General features: G+C 55.6%; 1 protein-coding gene across 1 annotated transcript in view; it reads left to right on the top strand.

Annotated features, from left to right (window-relative positions):
• Window positions 1-17,368, top strand: part of WWC2 (WW and C2 domain containing 2) — a 129,995-nt gene that overhangs the window by 58,545 nt on the left and 54,082 nt on the right. The window contains exon 2 of the mRNA XM_055132488.1: window positions 14,945-15,054. Within this exon, the coding sequence (XP_054988463.1) occupies window positions 14,945-15,054 (110 nt within the window). The remainder of the gene's footprint in view (window positions 1-14,944; window positions 15,055-17,368) is intronic.

The following is a 17,368-nucleotide window of genomic DNA, read 5'->3' as shown; positions in this document are numbered from 1 at the left end:
ACTTGGTCATCCCTTCTCTATCCCAGCTGCCTTCTTGCCCAGTTTATGAGGCAGGCTGCCAACTATGGGGCAGTATACCTGGCCTTTGTGTCTACTGTCCCTGGGTGTCAGTCTCATGTGATGTTATTCTATACTCCACAAGTGAGTGCAGTCTTTCTGTGTCTGTCCCTCTCTCTCTAACTCCCTTCACTTAGCATGATACTCTCCACATCCATCCACTTACATGCAAATTTCCTGGCTTCATCTCTCCTAACACTGCATAGTATTCCATTGTGTAGATGTACCAGAGTTTCTTTAACCAGTCGTCTGTTCTGGGGCACTCAGATTTCTCTTACATAACACCATACCTGTTTGATTTCCGTTCACGTTCACATACGATGCACCTGCAAGCTTCATGCTCTGGAAACACACCATGGGGGACGGCCTCGTGTTTCCAGGGCCTGGGATGCAGAGTCCTGGGAAGTTGGGAAGTCTGAGGAGATGTCGCCTTGGCCACGTGGGGAAGAGGGCTCTGGTCTGCTTGCTCGGGCCTGTGGTCGGTTGGCTTTCCCAGTCCCCTCCTGGGCGGGCCGTGGGGACTTTCGGAGTTTGCCTCCAGTTTAGCGCCGTGCCTGTGGGTCTTTGGGTTTGGGTGGGTTTGGGGAAGAGATTTCCTGCCCTGGGGGGGATGGGCTCTCGGGGGCCTCGCCATCTCTGCTCACCAGGCTGGACAGCCACCACGTCACAAGACATGCTGGGACCGGGCGCGGAGGAATCAGCATATGTGTTATATGAATGGCATTGTGCCAGGAACAGCTTGCATGTATGTTACATGCTGCAACTGTGGGCTTGGAGAAGTCAGCATGTATGTTATGTGCCATGGCTGTGGGCTTGGAGAAGTCAGCGTGTATATTACATGCTACGACTGTGGGCTTGGAGAAGTCAGCATGTATGTTATGTGCCATGGCTGTGGGCTTGGAGAAGTCAGCGTGTATATTACATGCTATGACTGTGGGCTTGGAGAAGTCAGCATGTATGTGATAGGAATGACTGTGTGTCAGGAGCAGCGAGCATGGATAGCACATGCCCTGACTGTGCTCAGAGTAGTCAGCCACGTGTCTGTGTGTGTGTGTGTGTGTGTGTGTGTGTGTGTGTGTGTGTGTGTGTGCTGTGTCAGGGTGACCCTGGCAGTGGGCTCTGTTTGAACTGCCTTCCGCTTCCTCTCGGCCAGTGACTGTCCTTCTCCCGCTTGGCTGGTTTTCCAGGCCTCCATCAGCCTGGGTGGGCAGAATTCTGCAGAGCCTTCCTGTTCATTCCGGCGCCCCGGGCGTCCTCGACTCAGCTCTCCTGCCCTTCCTGCTCCCTTCTGTTCAGTCTGGTGACTCGCCGGCGACTCTCCGCGTGTCCATGGGGCCCACGGATGGACACTTGGACACCTGGCCAGTTGCATTGCTGGGTGCTGTGTGTGTGTGTGTGTGTGTGTGTGTGTGTGTGTGTGTGTGTGCGCGCATGCGTGTGTGTTTCTGTGCTGGCGTGGTGGTCTAGGTGCTGAAGACAAAGGATGGAACCCAGGAGCTCGTCCATGCGAGATGTGGAGTGTTGGTTGATTTCCGGTGTCCCCTGCCTTCTCCGTCCAGTGGGGCTGCCTTCGGGAGAGCAGCAGTTTGCTAAGTGTTATTCTGCTCACGTGCCTGGTGGTGTTTGTGCCCGGGGTGGGGGGTGCGTGGGGGGTAGAGCCCCGGGGGGGGGGGGGATACTTGGCTCTGTGGGGTTGTGGCGGTGTGGAGAAGCGTGATGCTTTTCTGACGTGAGAGGAACAGGGCCTTCTGAAGCTTCCCGCCCCCCGCGTGCCCCTTTGCCCCCCGTGTTCTAAATTTACCCGCTGATGGGCTTTGATCCGCACCTGTTTTGATTTGAAGCCGCAGGGCCGGGCGGGCCTGCCCTGAGCGGAGCTCGTGTCAGCATCCAGACGTTTCTGTGCCTGCCCTCCGCGGGGCCTTTCTTGCCCGAGCGTGGGCAGACCCTCCGTGTCCCCTCCCTCCCCCTCGGCTCGGCTCACCTTCTGGGACACTCTGAACTTGATCTTCTAACCCCTCGGTGATGAGCTCGTCTCTGCTATTCGCTCCCGAGAGTTTGTTTCTAAGACTCCTCCCACCCCAACCCCCACACACCCCCCCCAGCAGTGATCAGGGGACCCTCTGGGGTGCCGGGGATTGAACCCGGGTTGGTCACGCACAAGGCCAGTGCCCTGCATGGTGCACTCTCCGAGCGCCCCCCCCCCCCCCCCCGACCCAGTTTGCAAGACCCGGATAACAGCTCTCCCTTCACCCGCTTTCCTGCTGTTCTGGAGATGCCCGTTGAAATGTTCTCCGGCTTCTCCGGCTAGGACGGACACTCACTTCCTGTGCATTTCAGCATCTTGGTTGTGTTGTCTGTTTTTGTTCTGGAGCGCTGCCGTGTGTGGCTCGGCGCTGGGCAGGACCCTCCCGACCCGCTTCCCTTCATCCGGGCGCCCATCTGCCGAGAAGTTGCTTCCGTTCAGACGCTCTGAGTGGGGGCCTGAGCGGGAGGAGAGTCTGTCTGGCCCCGGGGACTCAGGTGTTGCCCTTCCCTGAGCCTGGTCCGGCCCGTCCTGGGTCCTGGCCACCAGTTCCGGGGAGCCAGGACCTGGGGACACGTGACCCCCGCGTGTCCAGGTCATCGTGTCAGTCGTTGTCTTCTGGGCTGTCGCTTGTCCAGAGGGATTGTAAGCACACCCGGGGGCTGAATCTGCTTTTCCCCCCAGAACTGCCTTCAGTGAGGGGGTTGTTTTCCTGCCCAGTTATTTGCTAAAAGAAATCTTTGGCAGGAGAACATCTGTCTGTCCGTCTCTGTGTCTTCCATGTAGGTGTGTCCAATAGTTCACGCCCCTCCCTCTCTGTACATAGGTGTGTCATCCTTTTTCCTGTGGACGCTTGTGATGTTATCAATGTATGCAGTGTTTTCCTTGTCACATTGGAAGGTAACTCAGAGATGTTGTCAGTATCGGAGGCTGGAGAGGTAGAACAGCAAGCAGGTAAGGCGCCTGCCTTACTGTGGCCTACTGGGGTTTGATCCCCGGCCCCCGTATGGCCCCCCAGACTCAGCCAGGAGTCAGCCCTGAGTGCAGAAGCAGGAGGGAGCCCTGAGCATGGCTGAGTGTGGCCCCCAAGCAAAACAAGAATTTATCACCATTACGTAGCTCAGCCCCTGTCTCCTAAGAGCAAAAGTATTCTCTAACTCACCAGCGAGCGCACCTATGGACATCCAAACAGCGCTCACCCTGCAGGCTTCCCTCACGTCTGGTCTTTCCAGTTGCCCAGTCAGTCCGAGGCTCTGGCCGGCTCTCCCCAAGGCAGGGGTCACCTGGAGACAAGGAGAGGGCTTTGTGGCTGTGTGTGATTTCTCCAGAGCATTTGCTTTAAGATTTTGTTTCATGCTGCTTTAGATTTTGTTTTGTCTGTCCTTCCTCCTTTTCCTCCTTCCTTCCCTCCCTTCCTCCCTCCCTCCCTCCCTCCCTCCCTCCCTCCTTCCCTTCCTTCCTTCCTTCCTTCCTTCCTTCCTTCCTTCCTTCCTTCCTTCCTTCCTTCCTTCCTTCCTTCCTCCCACCATCCCTCCCTCCCTTCCTTCCTCCCTTCCTCCCTTCCCTCCCTCCTGTCCCCCTCCCTCCTGTCCCCTCCTTGCCTCCCTCCCTCCCTCTCTTCCTTCCTCCCTTCCTCCCTTTCCTCCCACCTGACCCCTCCTTTCCTCCTTCCCTCCCTCTCTTCCTTCCTACTTTACTTCCTACTTTCCTTCCTTCCTCCCTCCCTTCCTTCCTCCCTTCCTCCCTTCCCTCCCTCCTAGCCCCCCTCCCTCCTGTCCCCTCCTTGCCTCCCTCCCTCCCTTCTTTCCTCCCTTCCTCCCTTCCCTCCCTCCTGTCCCCCCTCCCTCCTGTCCCCTCCTTGCCTCCCTCTGTCTCTTCCTCCCTTCCTCCCTTCCTCCTGCCTGTCCCCTTCTTCCCTCCCTCCATCCCTCCCTCCCTCCCTCCCTCCCTCCCTCCCTCCCTCCCTCCCTCCCTCCCTCCCTTCCTTCCTTCCTTCCTTCCTTCCTTCCTTCCTTCCTTCCTTCCTTCCTTCCTTCCTTCCCTCCCTCCCTCCCTCCCTCCCTCCCGTGCTCCTTTTCCCCAGAGGCTGCATGTTCTCAGCCAGCCATGCTAGCGTTTCCGTGTGAGGCCCGAGGACCCGGTGCTGCTCAGGCCCTGCGATGCCGGCACTCCCTGGGCCACATTCGAGGGGCTTGGGGGCCTCTGTGGCTGCAGCTGGCGATGCCCAGGGGGTGGTGCAGGGCCAGGGATCGAATGGGGATGCAGACTGGGCATTCACCTCAGCGCTTGGACCAACCATCCCGCCAGCACCTGGGACTCCCCTAGCCGGTGGGGCGCGGCCCGGGCCACGCTGGAGTGTCCCCGGCAGCCTTCGGCGGGGAGCCCTGTGCTGGGCCCCCAGCCGTTCTCATTTCTGACTCCGGTGCTGCCCGCCGCCACCGGCTCCGGCCCTGCGCATTCTCAGTGGGGGCCTGTGGCGGTCTTGGCAGAGACACACGCGGTGGCTGCCCGCGCCCAGGCCCGGCCTCCGCTCAAAGGGCGGGCGCGCGTGCTAATCATCTCTGAGGTTAGTCGAGCTGTCAGACATTCCTCACATTCCACCGGTCTAACTCGCAGCGCTTGGCGGAGCTGGGCGCCTGCCAGAGGGGCACCGGGGCCAGAGGGCAGGGGCCGCGCGGTGACAGGCCGCCCGGGGGTCCCTGGGTCCGGCCCCGCCAGGTGTGGCACCCGTTTGCGGTCTGCTAGCACCACGCCTCAGGGCACTTGGGCACATTTCTGCCCGGTCTGATGATTGGACTCTCAGAATGCCAGCTCTGGAACTTTCCAGAAAATAAAAAAAGAAAATCCTGTCATTTCTCATGGGTTGGCGAGTGGGGTGTCGCCAGGCCCACGACCTCGTCCATGGAGGACGATGGGCCGGGTATCTGCATTGTGTTCGGATGCCACGGCCACAGGGAGTGAGTGGAGCCACGGCCCAGGGTGGGGTGGGGGGAGGGAGGATAAGACGGCGGGGAGGGAGGGAGGCCGAGGTAATACTGGGGAGGACCAACCAGACTCGCCATTTCCCCTGAAGGAAGGGAAGGAAGCCGCCCGCGAGGCAACAGGGGGCCACCACCGTCAAACCCTGGGCTCCTCAGCGCCTCAGAGTTATGGAGAAATGGGCGAAAGACTTGGGTCGCCGTTACCTCTCCCCGTCCTGTGTCATTGGGTCCACAAGTGGTCCACCAAAGAATAAACTCAGGGCGAGCCGTCATCGAAGGGGTGAGGAATGTGCATGATCTGCTCTTGATTTGGCCACCAAAGTAGCACTCTAGCACTGTCGTCCCATTGTTTATCAATTTGCTCGAGCGGGCACCAGTAGTGTCTTCATTGTGAGACTTGTTACTGTATTTGGCATATCGAATACACCACGGGGAGCTTGCCAGGCTTTGCCATGCAGGTGAGATACTCTCGGTAGCTTGCCAGGCTCTCCGAGAGGGATGGAGAAATCAAACTCGGGCCACTTGCAAGGCAAACGCCCTACCCGCTGTGCTATTGCCCCAGCCCTGCCACCAAAGTAAGAGTTAAAAAAAAAAAAAGAATTCAAACTGAGAATGTAGCTCAGCAGTTAGAGCACTTGCCTTGCGCATGTGAGGCCTCAGGTTTGATCCTGAGCACTCCCCTCCCTATTAGTAAACACACATTAATAGCGATAATTCAGAGTTGTCTCAACCAAATACGTGCCGACCGATGACATGAGCCCGCTTAGCCTGATGTTAAAGCGGTTCCCTCTGTAAAGATGAAGTTTACCCCCAGGAAGCGGAAGGAGAAGGTCGGAGCCCTGGTCAGAGCCTTCGCTGCTCTCTGTTCCTTGGGCGTTGACCAGGGCTCTGAGAGGCTCCGTGAGGCACCCATCGCAGACCAGGTCGGCAAATAGGAAGCGTTTTGAGCTCAGAGGCCCAATTCGGAGGGGGCGTTTCTGGGTTCAGGTAGACACTGGCCTCCTCCGGGAAGAGTCGTGGCTGAATCATTAACCCTGGCTCCTCCGTCGTCCCTTCCCTCTGCCCTGAGAAGCTGCGGGTGCCCCGAGGGGTGGCTGGCTCTGCCGCTAGCTCCCACTCTCCTCAGCAGCGCTTTCGACTGGGCCATGCGTGGCCCCCGCTGAGGCGTCCCCACAGGCTCCATGGCCTGGAAGGTTCTTCTCTCCCTCGGGCCGCCGCAAGATGTCCCCAGCCGGGTGCCAGGTCCCTCCTCCAGAACCAGCCCCCTGGAGTCCTCCACGGGGCTTCCTGTCTGTGCCCGATTCTGTCTCTGTGAAATTTCAGATCTGTGTGTGGGGACCGGGAGGGATGAAGGGTGCGAGCAAGGAGGCAGGGGTGTCAGGGTGGTTGCAGACAGACACAAGGGGCCTTGGGGTGAGGGAGAGGGAATGTGCTAACCCAGGGCTGCACGGCGGTCGTAAGCCCAAATGTGGACACCCGCAGTGGTGTCCACGGACCGTGACCGAAGGCCCCCTCGTGCCGTTGGTGGTTGGGGTTGTTTCCTGAGCATTCTCGCCGGCGCCTTCCTCAGCCTCCACAGGTCAGGGGCAGGACCGAGTCCACATGGGCGAGTCGCAGGGAATGAGGGGGGATGCTCAAAGGGGAGAGACGGGACCGGCACGGGGAAGATCAGAATGTTCACAGTGCAACGCTGGGTTTTCCTTCACACCTCACTCACGCCCGTGAGCGTTTTCTCTTTTGTATCGAGTGCACTGGCTTGAGCGCATAGCCAGGAATTTCTGTAGAAAAAATAATGACATTGCGACAAAATGCACAAATGTTCATCTGCGCAACAGTTTCTCTTGAAGGAGGTGGAATCTAATGCTGTTAATTGGTGATGAGTCAATTTTTTTTTCCTTTTTGGGTCATACCCAGCGATGCACAGGGGTTACTCCTGGCTTTGCACTCAGGAATTACTCCTGGCGGTGCTCAGGGGACCATATGGGATGCTGGGAACGGAACCTGTGTCGGCCACATGCAAGGCAAATGCCCTACCCATTGTGCTATCACTCCAGCCCCAGGTGGTGAGTCAAATATTGGACTGTAACCCACACTCCATGTAGAGACACACGGTTTGAGGTCAGCCTCTTGTAGGCACAGTGAAAGAGTCCTCGTCTGTCAATTGAAGAAAGTCACAGGAAACACACATAGTGTGAGCTGTTAGTGTTTTGTAAAAGATTTTAAAATTTAGATGGGTTGAGAGAATACTAACCATATATACACACGCACACACACACGCGCATACACACATATAAATTTTATAGAGAAATGGGGAACTGTCATAATAATTTATCCTTTTATTTAATGTAGTCTTTGTAATGAGAATGTATAACTCAAGGGTGGTGTTTTTAAGGCAGTACTCAAAAGTTTACAGATACTTTCATTTCTTTTTACCACCCTGGTAGAGATGTGGGTAATGTTAAGAGTGCGTAATTATACTTACGCATGTTATCTGTTTTTAAAAGCGCCTGGCTTAGACTGCAACATGTCATCAGCCAGGATTCTCCCCGTGTAATGAGACGATAGAGACTGGACCCCCCCCACACACACACACACACAAACACACGCTCCCACCTCAAAACAGGCATTTTTGGACGACTGTTGAAAGGTGGAACTTGAGGGGAATTTGCTTGGACAATAACCTTTTAGGAGCTCTTCTGCTCTGTCCACGGAAATGCTCCCAAATATTTCCCCAAGCCCAAACAGTCCGCCAGGCAGACGTTTTCTGTGCTGAGGAGAGAAGCAGGTTGACGTGTGCATAGTTTGCATCTGTTGGTTAAAACACCCTTAAAAGCTGGAGCTGGGGGGCCCCAACACCCCCTCCTGGTGCTTCTCAGCCCAGCCGTGTAGAGCGGCAGTTCTGTGCTATGCTGGGCGTGGAGCTCGGGGGTTGGTAATACAGTTACTCGGGACTGAACTTGGGGCCTCCGAAAGCCCGGCATTCACTGCTGCCCTTGGAGCTGCCTTCCCATCCTTTTCAGCCAAAACATTTTATTTTTTTTCCCATTGGCTTTTCATCGGTTTGCAGCATGGTACAGTCCCGAGGGTTTAGCTTCACGGCTCTGTGTGTTTTGTCACCACTTCCTCCATCAGAGTTCCAGAGGCCCCCCTCCCCTCCCCCCCATTCCTCGGTACACACCAGGCCCCCTCCCCGCTGGCCGCCGCCTTAGTTCTCACACGGGCTGCTTGGAGTTGGTCTTGCCAGTTTGTTTGCTTTAGTTATTTATATTCCACATAGGAGAGAAACCATCCGGCGATTGTCTTTCGCTTCCTGACAGACTCTGCCCAGCATGTCGGCTGAGTTCCATCTATTTCCATCGAAAAGGCGCTCTTCGTCCTCATTAGCGACAGAGTAGTATTCCGTACGTACCACGTGGATGTGCGTGCAGCCTCCCTCGCCCTTGCCCTCTCTCTCTCTCTCCTTCCTCTTCACGCTCCGTGCCGACACCCTATCTATCTGGACCACAACTTGATCCATCATCTGGTGGGGTGTTATTATTATTTATTATTATTATTATTTTGCTTTTTGGGTCACACCCGGCGATGCACAGGGGTTACTCCTGGCTCTTCACTCAGGAATCACTCCTGGTGGTGCTTGGTGGACCCTATGGGATGCCAGGGTTCGAACCCTGGTCAGCTGCGTGCAAGGCAAATGCTCTCCCCATTGTACTATCACTCCAGCCCCTATCTGTCACCTGTGGATGGGCATTTAGGTTGATTCTGTGCCCAGGGTTGCTCCCGCTGGTACTTGGGGGACCCTGTGGGATGCAGGGACTCTCATCCGGGCATGCTACCTGCCAGGAAGTGCCCTTCCTGCTGTTCCTAGTTTGTGAAGCAGTCTGTGGTGGCGATGGTCACAGCTCCCAAATGAACAGCAGCTTGGAAACTGGTGGTCAGCAGCACGGGGCTGCCCCCCTCAGCTCCTGTCTGGAGCCCTGGCCCTTCTCAGCCCACTTTCTGCCTGAGAGGGAGACGGGGCTTCACTGGCCACCACAGTGTCCGTACATGGGACCCTGGGTGCCCCAGAAGTGAGGATGTCAGTACACACACTGCCAGTCAAATAAAAGAACACCAAATATTGGGAATGTTTACGCCCCTCCCACCCTGCAACTGATATCTCTCAGTCCCCAAACTCATAGCAGAAGCCCCGTACTCATTCCTAGGGAGTTTCCCAAAACCGAGTGCCAGCAATAGCCAGAATCTGGAAACAGCCCTAGTGCTCGAGAATAGACGGCGGGTTAAAGAAACTTTGGTACATCTACACAATGGAATACTATGCAGCTGTTAGGAGAGATGAAATCATGAAATTCGCTTCTAAGTAGATCGTCATGGAGAGTATCATGCTGAGTGAAATGAGTCAGAAAGAGAGGGACAGACATAAGACTGCACTCTTTGTGGAATATAAATAACATAATATGAAACTGTCACCCAAGGACAGTAGACACAAGGGCTGGAATATTGCCCCATTGTTGGCAGCCTGCCTCAGGAGTCGGGGGAGAAGGCAGCTGGAATAGAGAAGGGATCACCAAGTCAATGACGGTGGGAGGAATCGTTTGGGATGGGAGATGTGTGCTGAAACTAGATAAAAGACCAAACATGATAACCTCTCAGTATCTGTATTGCAAACCATAATGCCCCAAAGGAGAGAAAGAGTGTGGGGGAAATTGTGTGGGGGGAAGGGCTAATAAAGGGGGGATACTGGGGACACTGGTGGTGGGGAATTTGCATGGAATTTACGGATGAGTGTTCGGTCATTGTATGATTGAAACTCAAACATGAAAGCTTTATAACTGTATCTCATGGTGATTCAATTAAAAGAAAACACACATTGCATGCCGGGACGGTTTCCAGAAGGAGCTGTGGTGAGAGGTGGCCAGGGGAAATGGGGTGCGCACCCTGGGACACCCCAGATCCAGCATCAGGGCTGAGTGCTTGCTTTGGATATCTATGTTTAGGGTGTCTTTGGGGGTCCGGGGTGACTCAGCGGTAGAGCACAGGACTTTGCTGGCAGGAGACCTGGGCTCAGTTCCTGGCACTAGGGAAGAAGAAAGGAAAAGACTGTCACGAATTTGGAGAAAAGGCTGTTCGGGTCTGTTTGGGGGCCTTGGCCACGCCCAATGGTGCTCAGGGGACCACGCGGTGCCACAACAGACCCCTGGCTCCTGCATGCAAAGCCTTAGCGGCAGCCTCTTGAGCCGAAGCTGGGCCCAGCAGTATTTTGTGGCGGGGGGCGGGGAGTGGACTGGTGCCACATCTGGTGGCGCTCAGGGTGACCGTGTGTGGTGCCGGAGATCCAGACCAGAGTTGGTGGGATGCGGGACAAGCAAGCGCCTTTCCCCTGTCATATCTCAGGCCCGAGGGGAGACTGTTTTTTTGGGAGGAGAGTGGACTGGGCGTTGCCGGGAAAACCACAGTGGGGTCAGGAGAGAGAGGAGGTGTTTGCCGTGGACTGTCCGGCGGGCCGGGCAGGGTGTGCGGGGGATGGGACGCTGAAGGCTTCGCAGTGGACAGGGTTGGGGGGTGCCAAGGTCCCGGGATCAGTGCTCTGGGGAGCAAGATGGCGATGGACCAGGCATCTGACGGCCCCTTACTCGAGGGACGTTAAACGTGATCTCTTTGGCCCCTGCGGGTAAAGCAGCCGCCCCAGCCGTCCACTGTCCTGGCCCCTGGCGGGACTCAGTCTGCAGGGCTGGCCCAAATGACCGCCCTGCCCTGCAGCATCATCAGGGTGTGTGTGTGTGTGTGTGTGTGTGTGTGTGTGTGTGTGTGTGTGTGTGTGTGTGTGTGTCCTGCTTCATATTTTAGTACAGCTGGAATATGGATTCCTACAGGGAAATCCATCAATAACATGGGCCCAGTGTGGACCACTCTGTCATGCTGCTTCCTACGGTGTGTGTGTGTGTGTGTGTGTGTGTGTGTACGTCCACCCTGTCATACCGTATCATATGTGTATGTGGTGTGTGTCCTGCTTCATATTCTAGCACAGCTGAGATATGGGCCACTACAGTGGTGCACAGTGTGGACCACCCTGTCGGGCTGCTTCCTACAGTGAGTGTGTGTGTGTGTGTGTGTGTGTGTGTGTGTGTGTGTGTGTGTCGCAGAGGGTTTGACATCCTAGTGTAGCGACAGCCCCACCCACCGGCTCCTCCCTCTGGAAGGATCCGTGAACTCGGACACGCCTCGTGCCCCCCCATCCGGAGTGGGCCGACCCGTTTCCCTTCCGTCCTGCTTCCTCCGTGGCGCTTCCTGTCTGTCTCCCGCCCGCCCCGGTGCTCGGCGTGGCTCGTCCCCTTGGCGAGAGGAGAGGGAGAGAGGCAGGGCGGAGCTGTTTGGCGGGGGCGAGTCAACATCCTTATAAATAAAATTCTTTCAGAACTACAGGAAGATGCCTGGAATTCTGCCCTCCCTCTAACCGGGCTCTGCCCCCGACTGCTCCGTGAGCGGCTCCGAGCACCGAGGGGGACTGCGACCCCGCTGTGCCCAGGCTCACTCCTGGCAGTGCTCAGGAAACCGTCCGCAGTGCCAGGCTGCGGCAGGGCAGACGCCTCCCCCCTCCACCCTGCGCCCCCTCTCGGAAGCCAGGAAGGCCCACAGAGAAGCAGGAATTCGCGTGGGGCCGCGCGGGTGACGAGGACTCCACGTCACACCATGGGCGCCTTGGATAGGACTCCTTGAAGAAGTGCAAAATGCAGGGAGCGTATCTGGAGACGCAACCCTCAGGGGCAGACAGGCCCTTGCTGTGCGGGACGGCGTGCGCGTCCCCTTCGCGTGGGAACGCCATCCAGCAGGAGCAGTTTCGTGTGTACAGGGAGGCTTGAATTGAGACAAGAGTTTTCCAAAAGTGGCTTTCTCTGTCACTGGCTTTTTCTTTTTGCATGATTGGTACAAACTGCCCTCTGGGCCAGGCCAGTACCGCCTTCTGTATGTGTGCGTGTGCATGCATGTGTATGTGTGTGCATGCATGTGTGTGCGTCTATGAGTGTGTGCATGCATGTGTGTGCATATGTATTTGTGTGTGCTTGTGTGCATGTGTATGTGTCTGCATGTGTGTGCATTCATGTGTGCGTGTGCACACGTGTGTTTGCGTGTGTGCACCTGTGTACCTGCGTGCGCGCGCGCGCGCGTGTGTGTGTGTGTGTGTGTGTGTGTGTGTGTGTGTGTGTGATTCACCATGGGGCCACTGGGAAGAGGAAGTGTCTCACCCAGCCCAGGTGATCTGGGACTTAACAATGAAGTCTGGAGGACGGACTGTGCACAAGACAATGGTGCTGGGTCAGCGGGGAGAGGAAGGCCCACTCCGGGTTCCGGTTTGGCCCGGAAGCTTGGGCGAAGTGCCACTCTCTTCTCCTCAGTGGTGCAGGCTGTTGTGTAAGCAAAGGCTAATCTGTGGAATTGGGTTCGAGAGAAGCTTCACCAATTTCAGGCTTTTTGCTAGAAGTTGCTCCTTTGTGGGGAGCCTGCACAAACCGAGCTGCACTCAAGGAATTACTCCTGTGCCGCTTCCTGCATGGCCAGCCAGGAAGTCAGGAGTTTCAGAGATTCTTCGTGAAAAATAAGTGGAAGAAATTTAGAAGCTAATCAACATTTTTTGCCCACCGAATTTGTTCTAATTCAGACTATTTCTAATTTTGAAATCCAGCTTTTCCTTCTATTCCTTCTATGGGTAGGGGCATGTGTCTGGTGTGTGTGTGTGTGTGTGTGTGTGTGTGTGAGTGTGTGTGTGTGATTACTTAAGTTCATTTATCAAGATAACAGTATAAGTGAGTGCTTAATTTGGTACCTGAGAATGTTATGTTATAATTTGGGTAAGAATGAAGTCCCAGGGGCTGGAGCTATAGTACAGTGGATAGGATGTTTACCTTGCAGGAAACTGACCCAGGTTCGATTCCCATCATCCCATATGGTTCCCTGAGTACTGCCGGGAGTAATTCCTGAGTGCAGAGCCAGGAGTAACCCCTGAGCATCGCCGGATGTGACCCCAAAAAGAAAGAAAAAAAGAATGAAGTCCCAGAATTTTCAAGTTTATAAGTATGTATTTTTTTATTTGTTCGGGGGCCGGTCCCAGCTTGCTGGTTACTCTGGGTGGTGCTTGGGGACATATGGTGAGTGGGCATTAAACCCTGGCCTTCAACCTGCTAAGTATATGCGTCAGTCTTGGCAAGTGTCTTCCCAACTCTAGAAACTTTATTTATTGATAGAGCGTGGAGAAAAGATACATGCTCTAGATGCAGATGATAAAGCATGAGGTTTATCATTATTGCTGTTTCGGTTTGGGGGCCACACTCAGCGGTGTGCAGGGCTTACTTCTGGCGGTGCACTCAGGATCACTTCTGGGGTGCCGAGAATGTAACCTGAGTTGGCTAGGTGCAAGGCAGACACCCTACCTACCCGCTGTGCTGTATCTCTGGCCCCTGAAGTTTATTTTTGAAACAACACTGCAAAGTAGCTTTTTTTTATGTTAAAATTTCCAGGAATGGAAACATCTGGAGCTTTCATTGCCTTCACAGTGAGGTAGCTGCTTAGAGATGTGATTCAAGTCTCTGTCGATAGCACGCTATCTGCTGGGCAGTTAATGCCGGCCAGGGCAAAAGGAAATGATTTCGAAGTGCAATCAGGCTTAGTAAGGGTTGAACCACAGTGCATGTTCCGAAGCTTTTGTGATCCTGAGCGTAATCACTTCTTCCTATCAGACTTGTGCGTGGCCCTGTTGATTGGGCGGAAGTGTCCCCTTTGCACTTCCTGGGGCCACACCTTCTCCCCTACCCGTCCCTTCCTTTGCACACCTCACCCGTGGAGGCATCGGTATTCACGCAGAACCTCTGGTCCCTGGCTCCGTCTCGCCCCCTCGTGGAGGCGGTCCTCAGCTCTCCTTTAGCCTGCTGTAAGGTTAGGGTCACTTTCTTTGGAGGGGGGGGCAGTGTTGAGAATAGGGGATTAGAGTATCTATCTTCCTTGTCAGAAAGAAAATTCCCCAGGCAGTGTGGGGTAGAAGGTGGCACTTGGGCCTCTCCTAAGAGATCTCTTTGGGTGCCGTGCTGAGATGCTGAGTCCCAGGGTTCCGGGTAAGGGTGGCCCGTTACCCTGTGGGTCCGGGTTGCCTTTCGTGCCTGACATGTGCTGACACTCCCCACTTGTCAGCAGCCGATGCTGTTGCTTTCACTGAAACTTCCGGCCCCCAAGACAGCGTGGGAAGCTGGAGACTTGTTGGATGTGGGTTTGGGGCAGCCACATCTGGCTCAGGGGTTCCCCCGGAGGTGCTTAGGGCACCGTGTCTGGGACCGAGAGGGATGGAGCTGGGGTGGGCCACAGGCAAGGTAAACACCTCACCAACCCCTGTGCTGCATGTCCGTTGATTTTTTGTTTTGCTTTTTGGGTCACACCTGGCGATGTACAGGGGTTACTCCTGGCTCTGCACTCAGGAATTAGTCCTGGCGGTGCGGGAGGGACCATATGGGATGCCGGGAATTGAACCCGGGTCGGCCAAGGGCAAGGCAAACGCCCTCCCCGCTGTGCTGTCGCTCTGGCCCCGTGTCCGTTGGTTTCAAACACAGGCCTGGCTCAGGGCTAGGGCACACGCCTTGTGTGTGTGGAGCTCTGGGTGGCGTCCCCAGCACCGCCCCCAGACATGGCATCTGCCTTCCCAAGGAGATAGAAACAACAGCCCCGAAAAGCCGTCACCAGCAGGAGATTCTAAACTCCTGAAGTGTAGTGTGAAGTCCAGGAATAAACGAGAAGCCGAAAGGCAGCGAGACGGAGCTGCGTGGCGCCTGGGCCCCCGGGGCCGAGATCCGCTGCTTCCCGAATGGCAGAGACTCACCCACGTGTTTCTTCCCCTTTGTTACAGGTTAACGAAGCCCTTGTCCTTCGCCGACTGTGTTGGGGATGAGCTGCCATGGGGATGGGAAGCCGGGTTCGACCCCCAGATCGGGGTCTATTACATCGATCACATCAACAGTAAGTTTTTCCTCTCTGCGAAAACCAAAACCCCAGGGGGAAATCCTCTGCGAACCTGGGGTCCCCCGGGAAAGCGTCTCGCCGATGGCGTTTCTCCCCCCTGCTCCTGCCCCTTCCTTCTCGTGCCTTCTTTCATCTTTTCTTTTGTTCATGGGGGCAAAGTGTGTGGGGGGAGTGGGGGGCTTCCCAAACTCTGTTCACTGTGCCAAGGCCTGTCCCGACAGCACTTAGCCCTGTCAGGCAGCTCAGTGCCAGGCCCCGAGTGCCAGGGGCCCCTTGGCCCTCCCAGGTCACGCGATAGAACCCCGTGGCAGTGGGGTCTTGGTCAGGGCAAAGCCTGCACCCCTGATGACGGGGTATGTGCATGGATCTCCTGCTCTTTATTTCCCCCTGGGTGTTGGGGCCCTGCCTGGCGGTGCTCAGGGCTCATTCCTGGTGGGCTCGGAGGACCCTGTGGGGTACCGGGAATGTAGCCTAGGTCGGCTGTGTACCAGGCAGGCGCCCTCCCCGCTGTGCTGTCTCTCCAACCCTCCTCTTTTTCGGCCACACCCAGCAGTGCTCGACGGCTGAGTGCTCAGGGATCCTGCTTGGCAGTATCGGGGGGACCAGATGGTGCCAGGGGTGGAACCCAGTGTGCCAGCTTGGGAAGTATGTGCTCCACCCCTCTGAGCCATTTCCTGGCCGCCTCATGCTCCTTATAACTTTTTTCTTTTCTTTTTTTCTTCCTCTCTTTTTTTCTTTTTCTTTTTTCTTTTCTTTTTTTTTTTTGCTTTTTGCGTCACACCCAGTGATACCCAGGGGTTACTTCTGGCTTTGCTCTTGGGAATTACTCCTGGCGGTGCTCAGGGGACCATATGGGATGCTGGGAATCGAACCCGGGTCAGCTGCATGCAAGGCAAACGCCCTACCCACTGTACTATTGCTTCACTCCCGCTTCTTGTAACTTTTATTAATATTTTTATATTCTGGGATTTTATGGGGTACAGGGAGGGGGGTCTGCACTCTCAACAGTACTCAGGGGCTGTTCTTTACTTTGTGCTCAGGGGTAACCCCCAGCAGTGCTTAGGTTATATGATGCTGAGGACTGACCCGGATCTGCCACCTCTGTGCAGGGCAAGCACCTCCCCTCCCCTACTGTCTTTCCCACCCCTCCATGAGCTTTTAAAAATGTTCCGTTTCTTGTAGCTGGAATAGCCTGGCCACTCTTCCCACCTCGGGCGGGCTCCTCCTCCTCCTTACCTGCACCTGGGAAGGGGTGGGGCGAGGGGAGCGTGGGAAGCCTGGCCTCCAGGCCCTGGCCTCTGTTTGGGTGGGTGGGGGAGGCTGTCCCTCGCAGTGTCTCTGGACTCGGTCTTGGGACTGTGGAGGACAGTCCCCCTGGTTTCTGTTTCCTGGCTTGGGAATGTGGGGGTCCCGCTCACTTCAGCCGCCTTTGGACCTGAGTGCGTGCCCATATTCACGTCCCGGATTGTCGTGTTCCCACTCGGGCCCAGGGGGCAGTGGACAGGGGCAGTGGTCATAGGAGCACACGCAATCCCGTTAGGACGTTGGCACTGAACAGAGGTGCCACCGGGGTCCTTGTTGAGCCACGCTCCCGTGTGCATTTCCAGCTGATGCCTTTTGATGGCTGAGCACCCCATGTTAGGAGTGAATGGCAGCTTTTAAATCCATGCCACAGTTTCTATTTCCAGTTTTTGCCTCTTGGGAAAAAAAAAAGGTCAATGTGAATGAGAGTGATCCTTTGTAAGCCTTTTTGTGGATCTATATGTTTCGGCGTATTTATTTCCTTTCTTTTTTTTTTTTTTTTTTTTTTTTTGCGTTTGGGGTCATACCTAGCAATGCTCAGGGGTTACTCCTGGCTCTGCACTCAGGAATTACTCTTGGTGGTGCTTGGGGGACCATATGGGATCCTGGGAATCGAACCTGGGTCAGCCACGTGCAAGGCAAAAGCCCTACCCGCTGTGCTATCGCTCCAGCCCGGATCTGTATGTTTTAATGATCACTCAGATAAATACCCAGGAATGCAGTTGCTAGGTCAGATGTATGGCTGCCTTTTTGGGGGGTCTGGGGTTGGGGCTTGGGTTGGGCTGCATCTGGCAGTCCTCAGGACTGACTCCTGGCTCTGTGCTCAGGGACCACCACTCACGGGCTCTGGGACCATGAGGGGCGCGGGGATATAGCTGCCTTGTAAGCCCAGCCGTGGCCCGGAGTGGAATTATTTTATACTCAGCCATTGGTTACTAAGCTTGATAGTTAACATTTGGTATCACTTGTATCACTTGTCGTCCCATTGATCTTCAATTTGCTCGAGTGG

Source organism: Sorex araneus, chromosome 1 (genome assembly GCF_027595985.1).
Source record: "Sorex araneus isolate mSorAra2 chromosome 1, mSorAra2.pri, whole genome shotgun sequence".
Classification (NCBI taxonomy): Eukaryota; Metazoa; Chordata; class Mammalia; order Eulipotyphla; family Soricidae; genus Sorex; species Sorex araneus.
The sequence above is the reverse complement of the archived record's forward strand: the minus strand, read 5'-3'. Positions and strand labels throughout refer to the sequence as shown.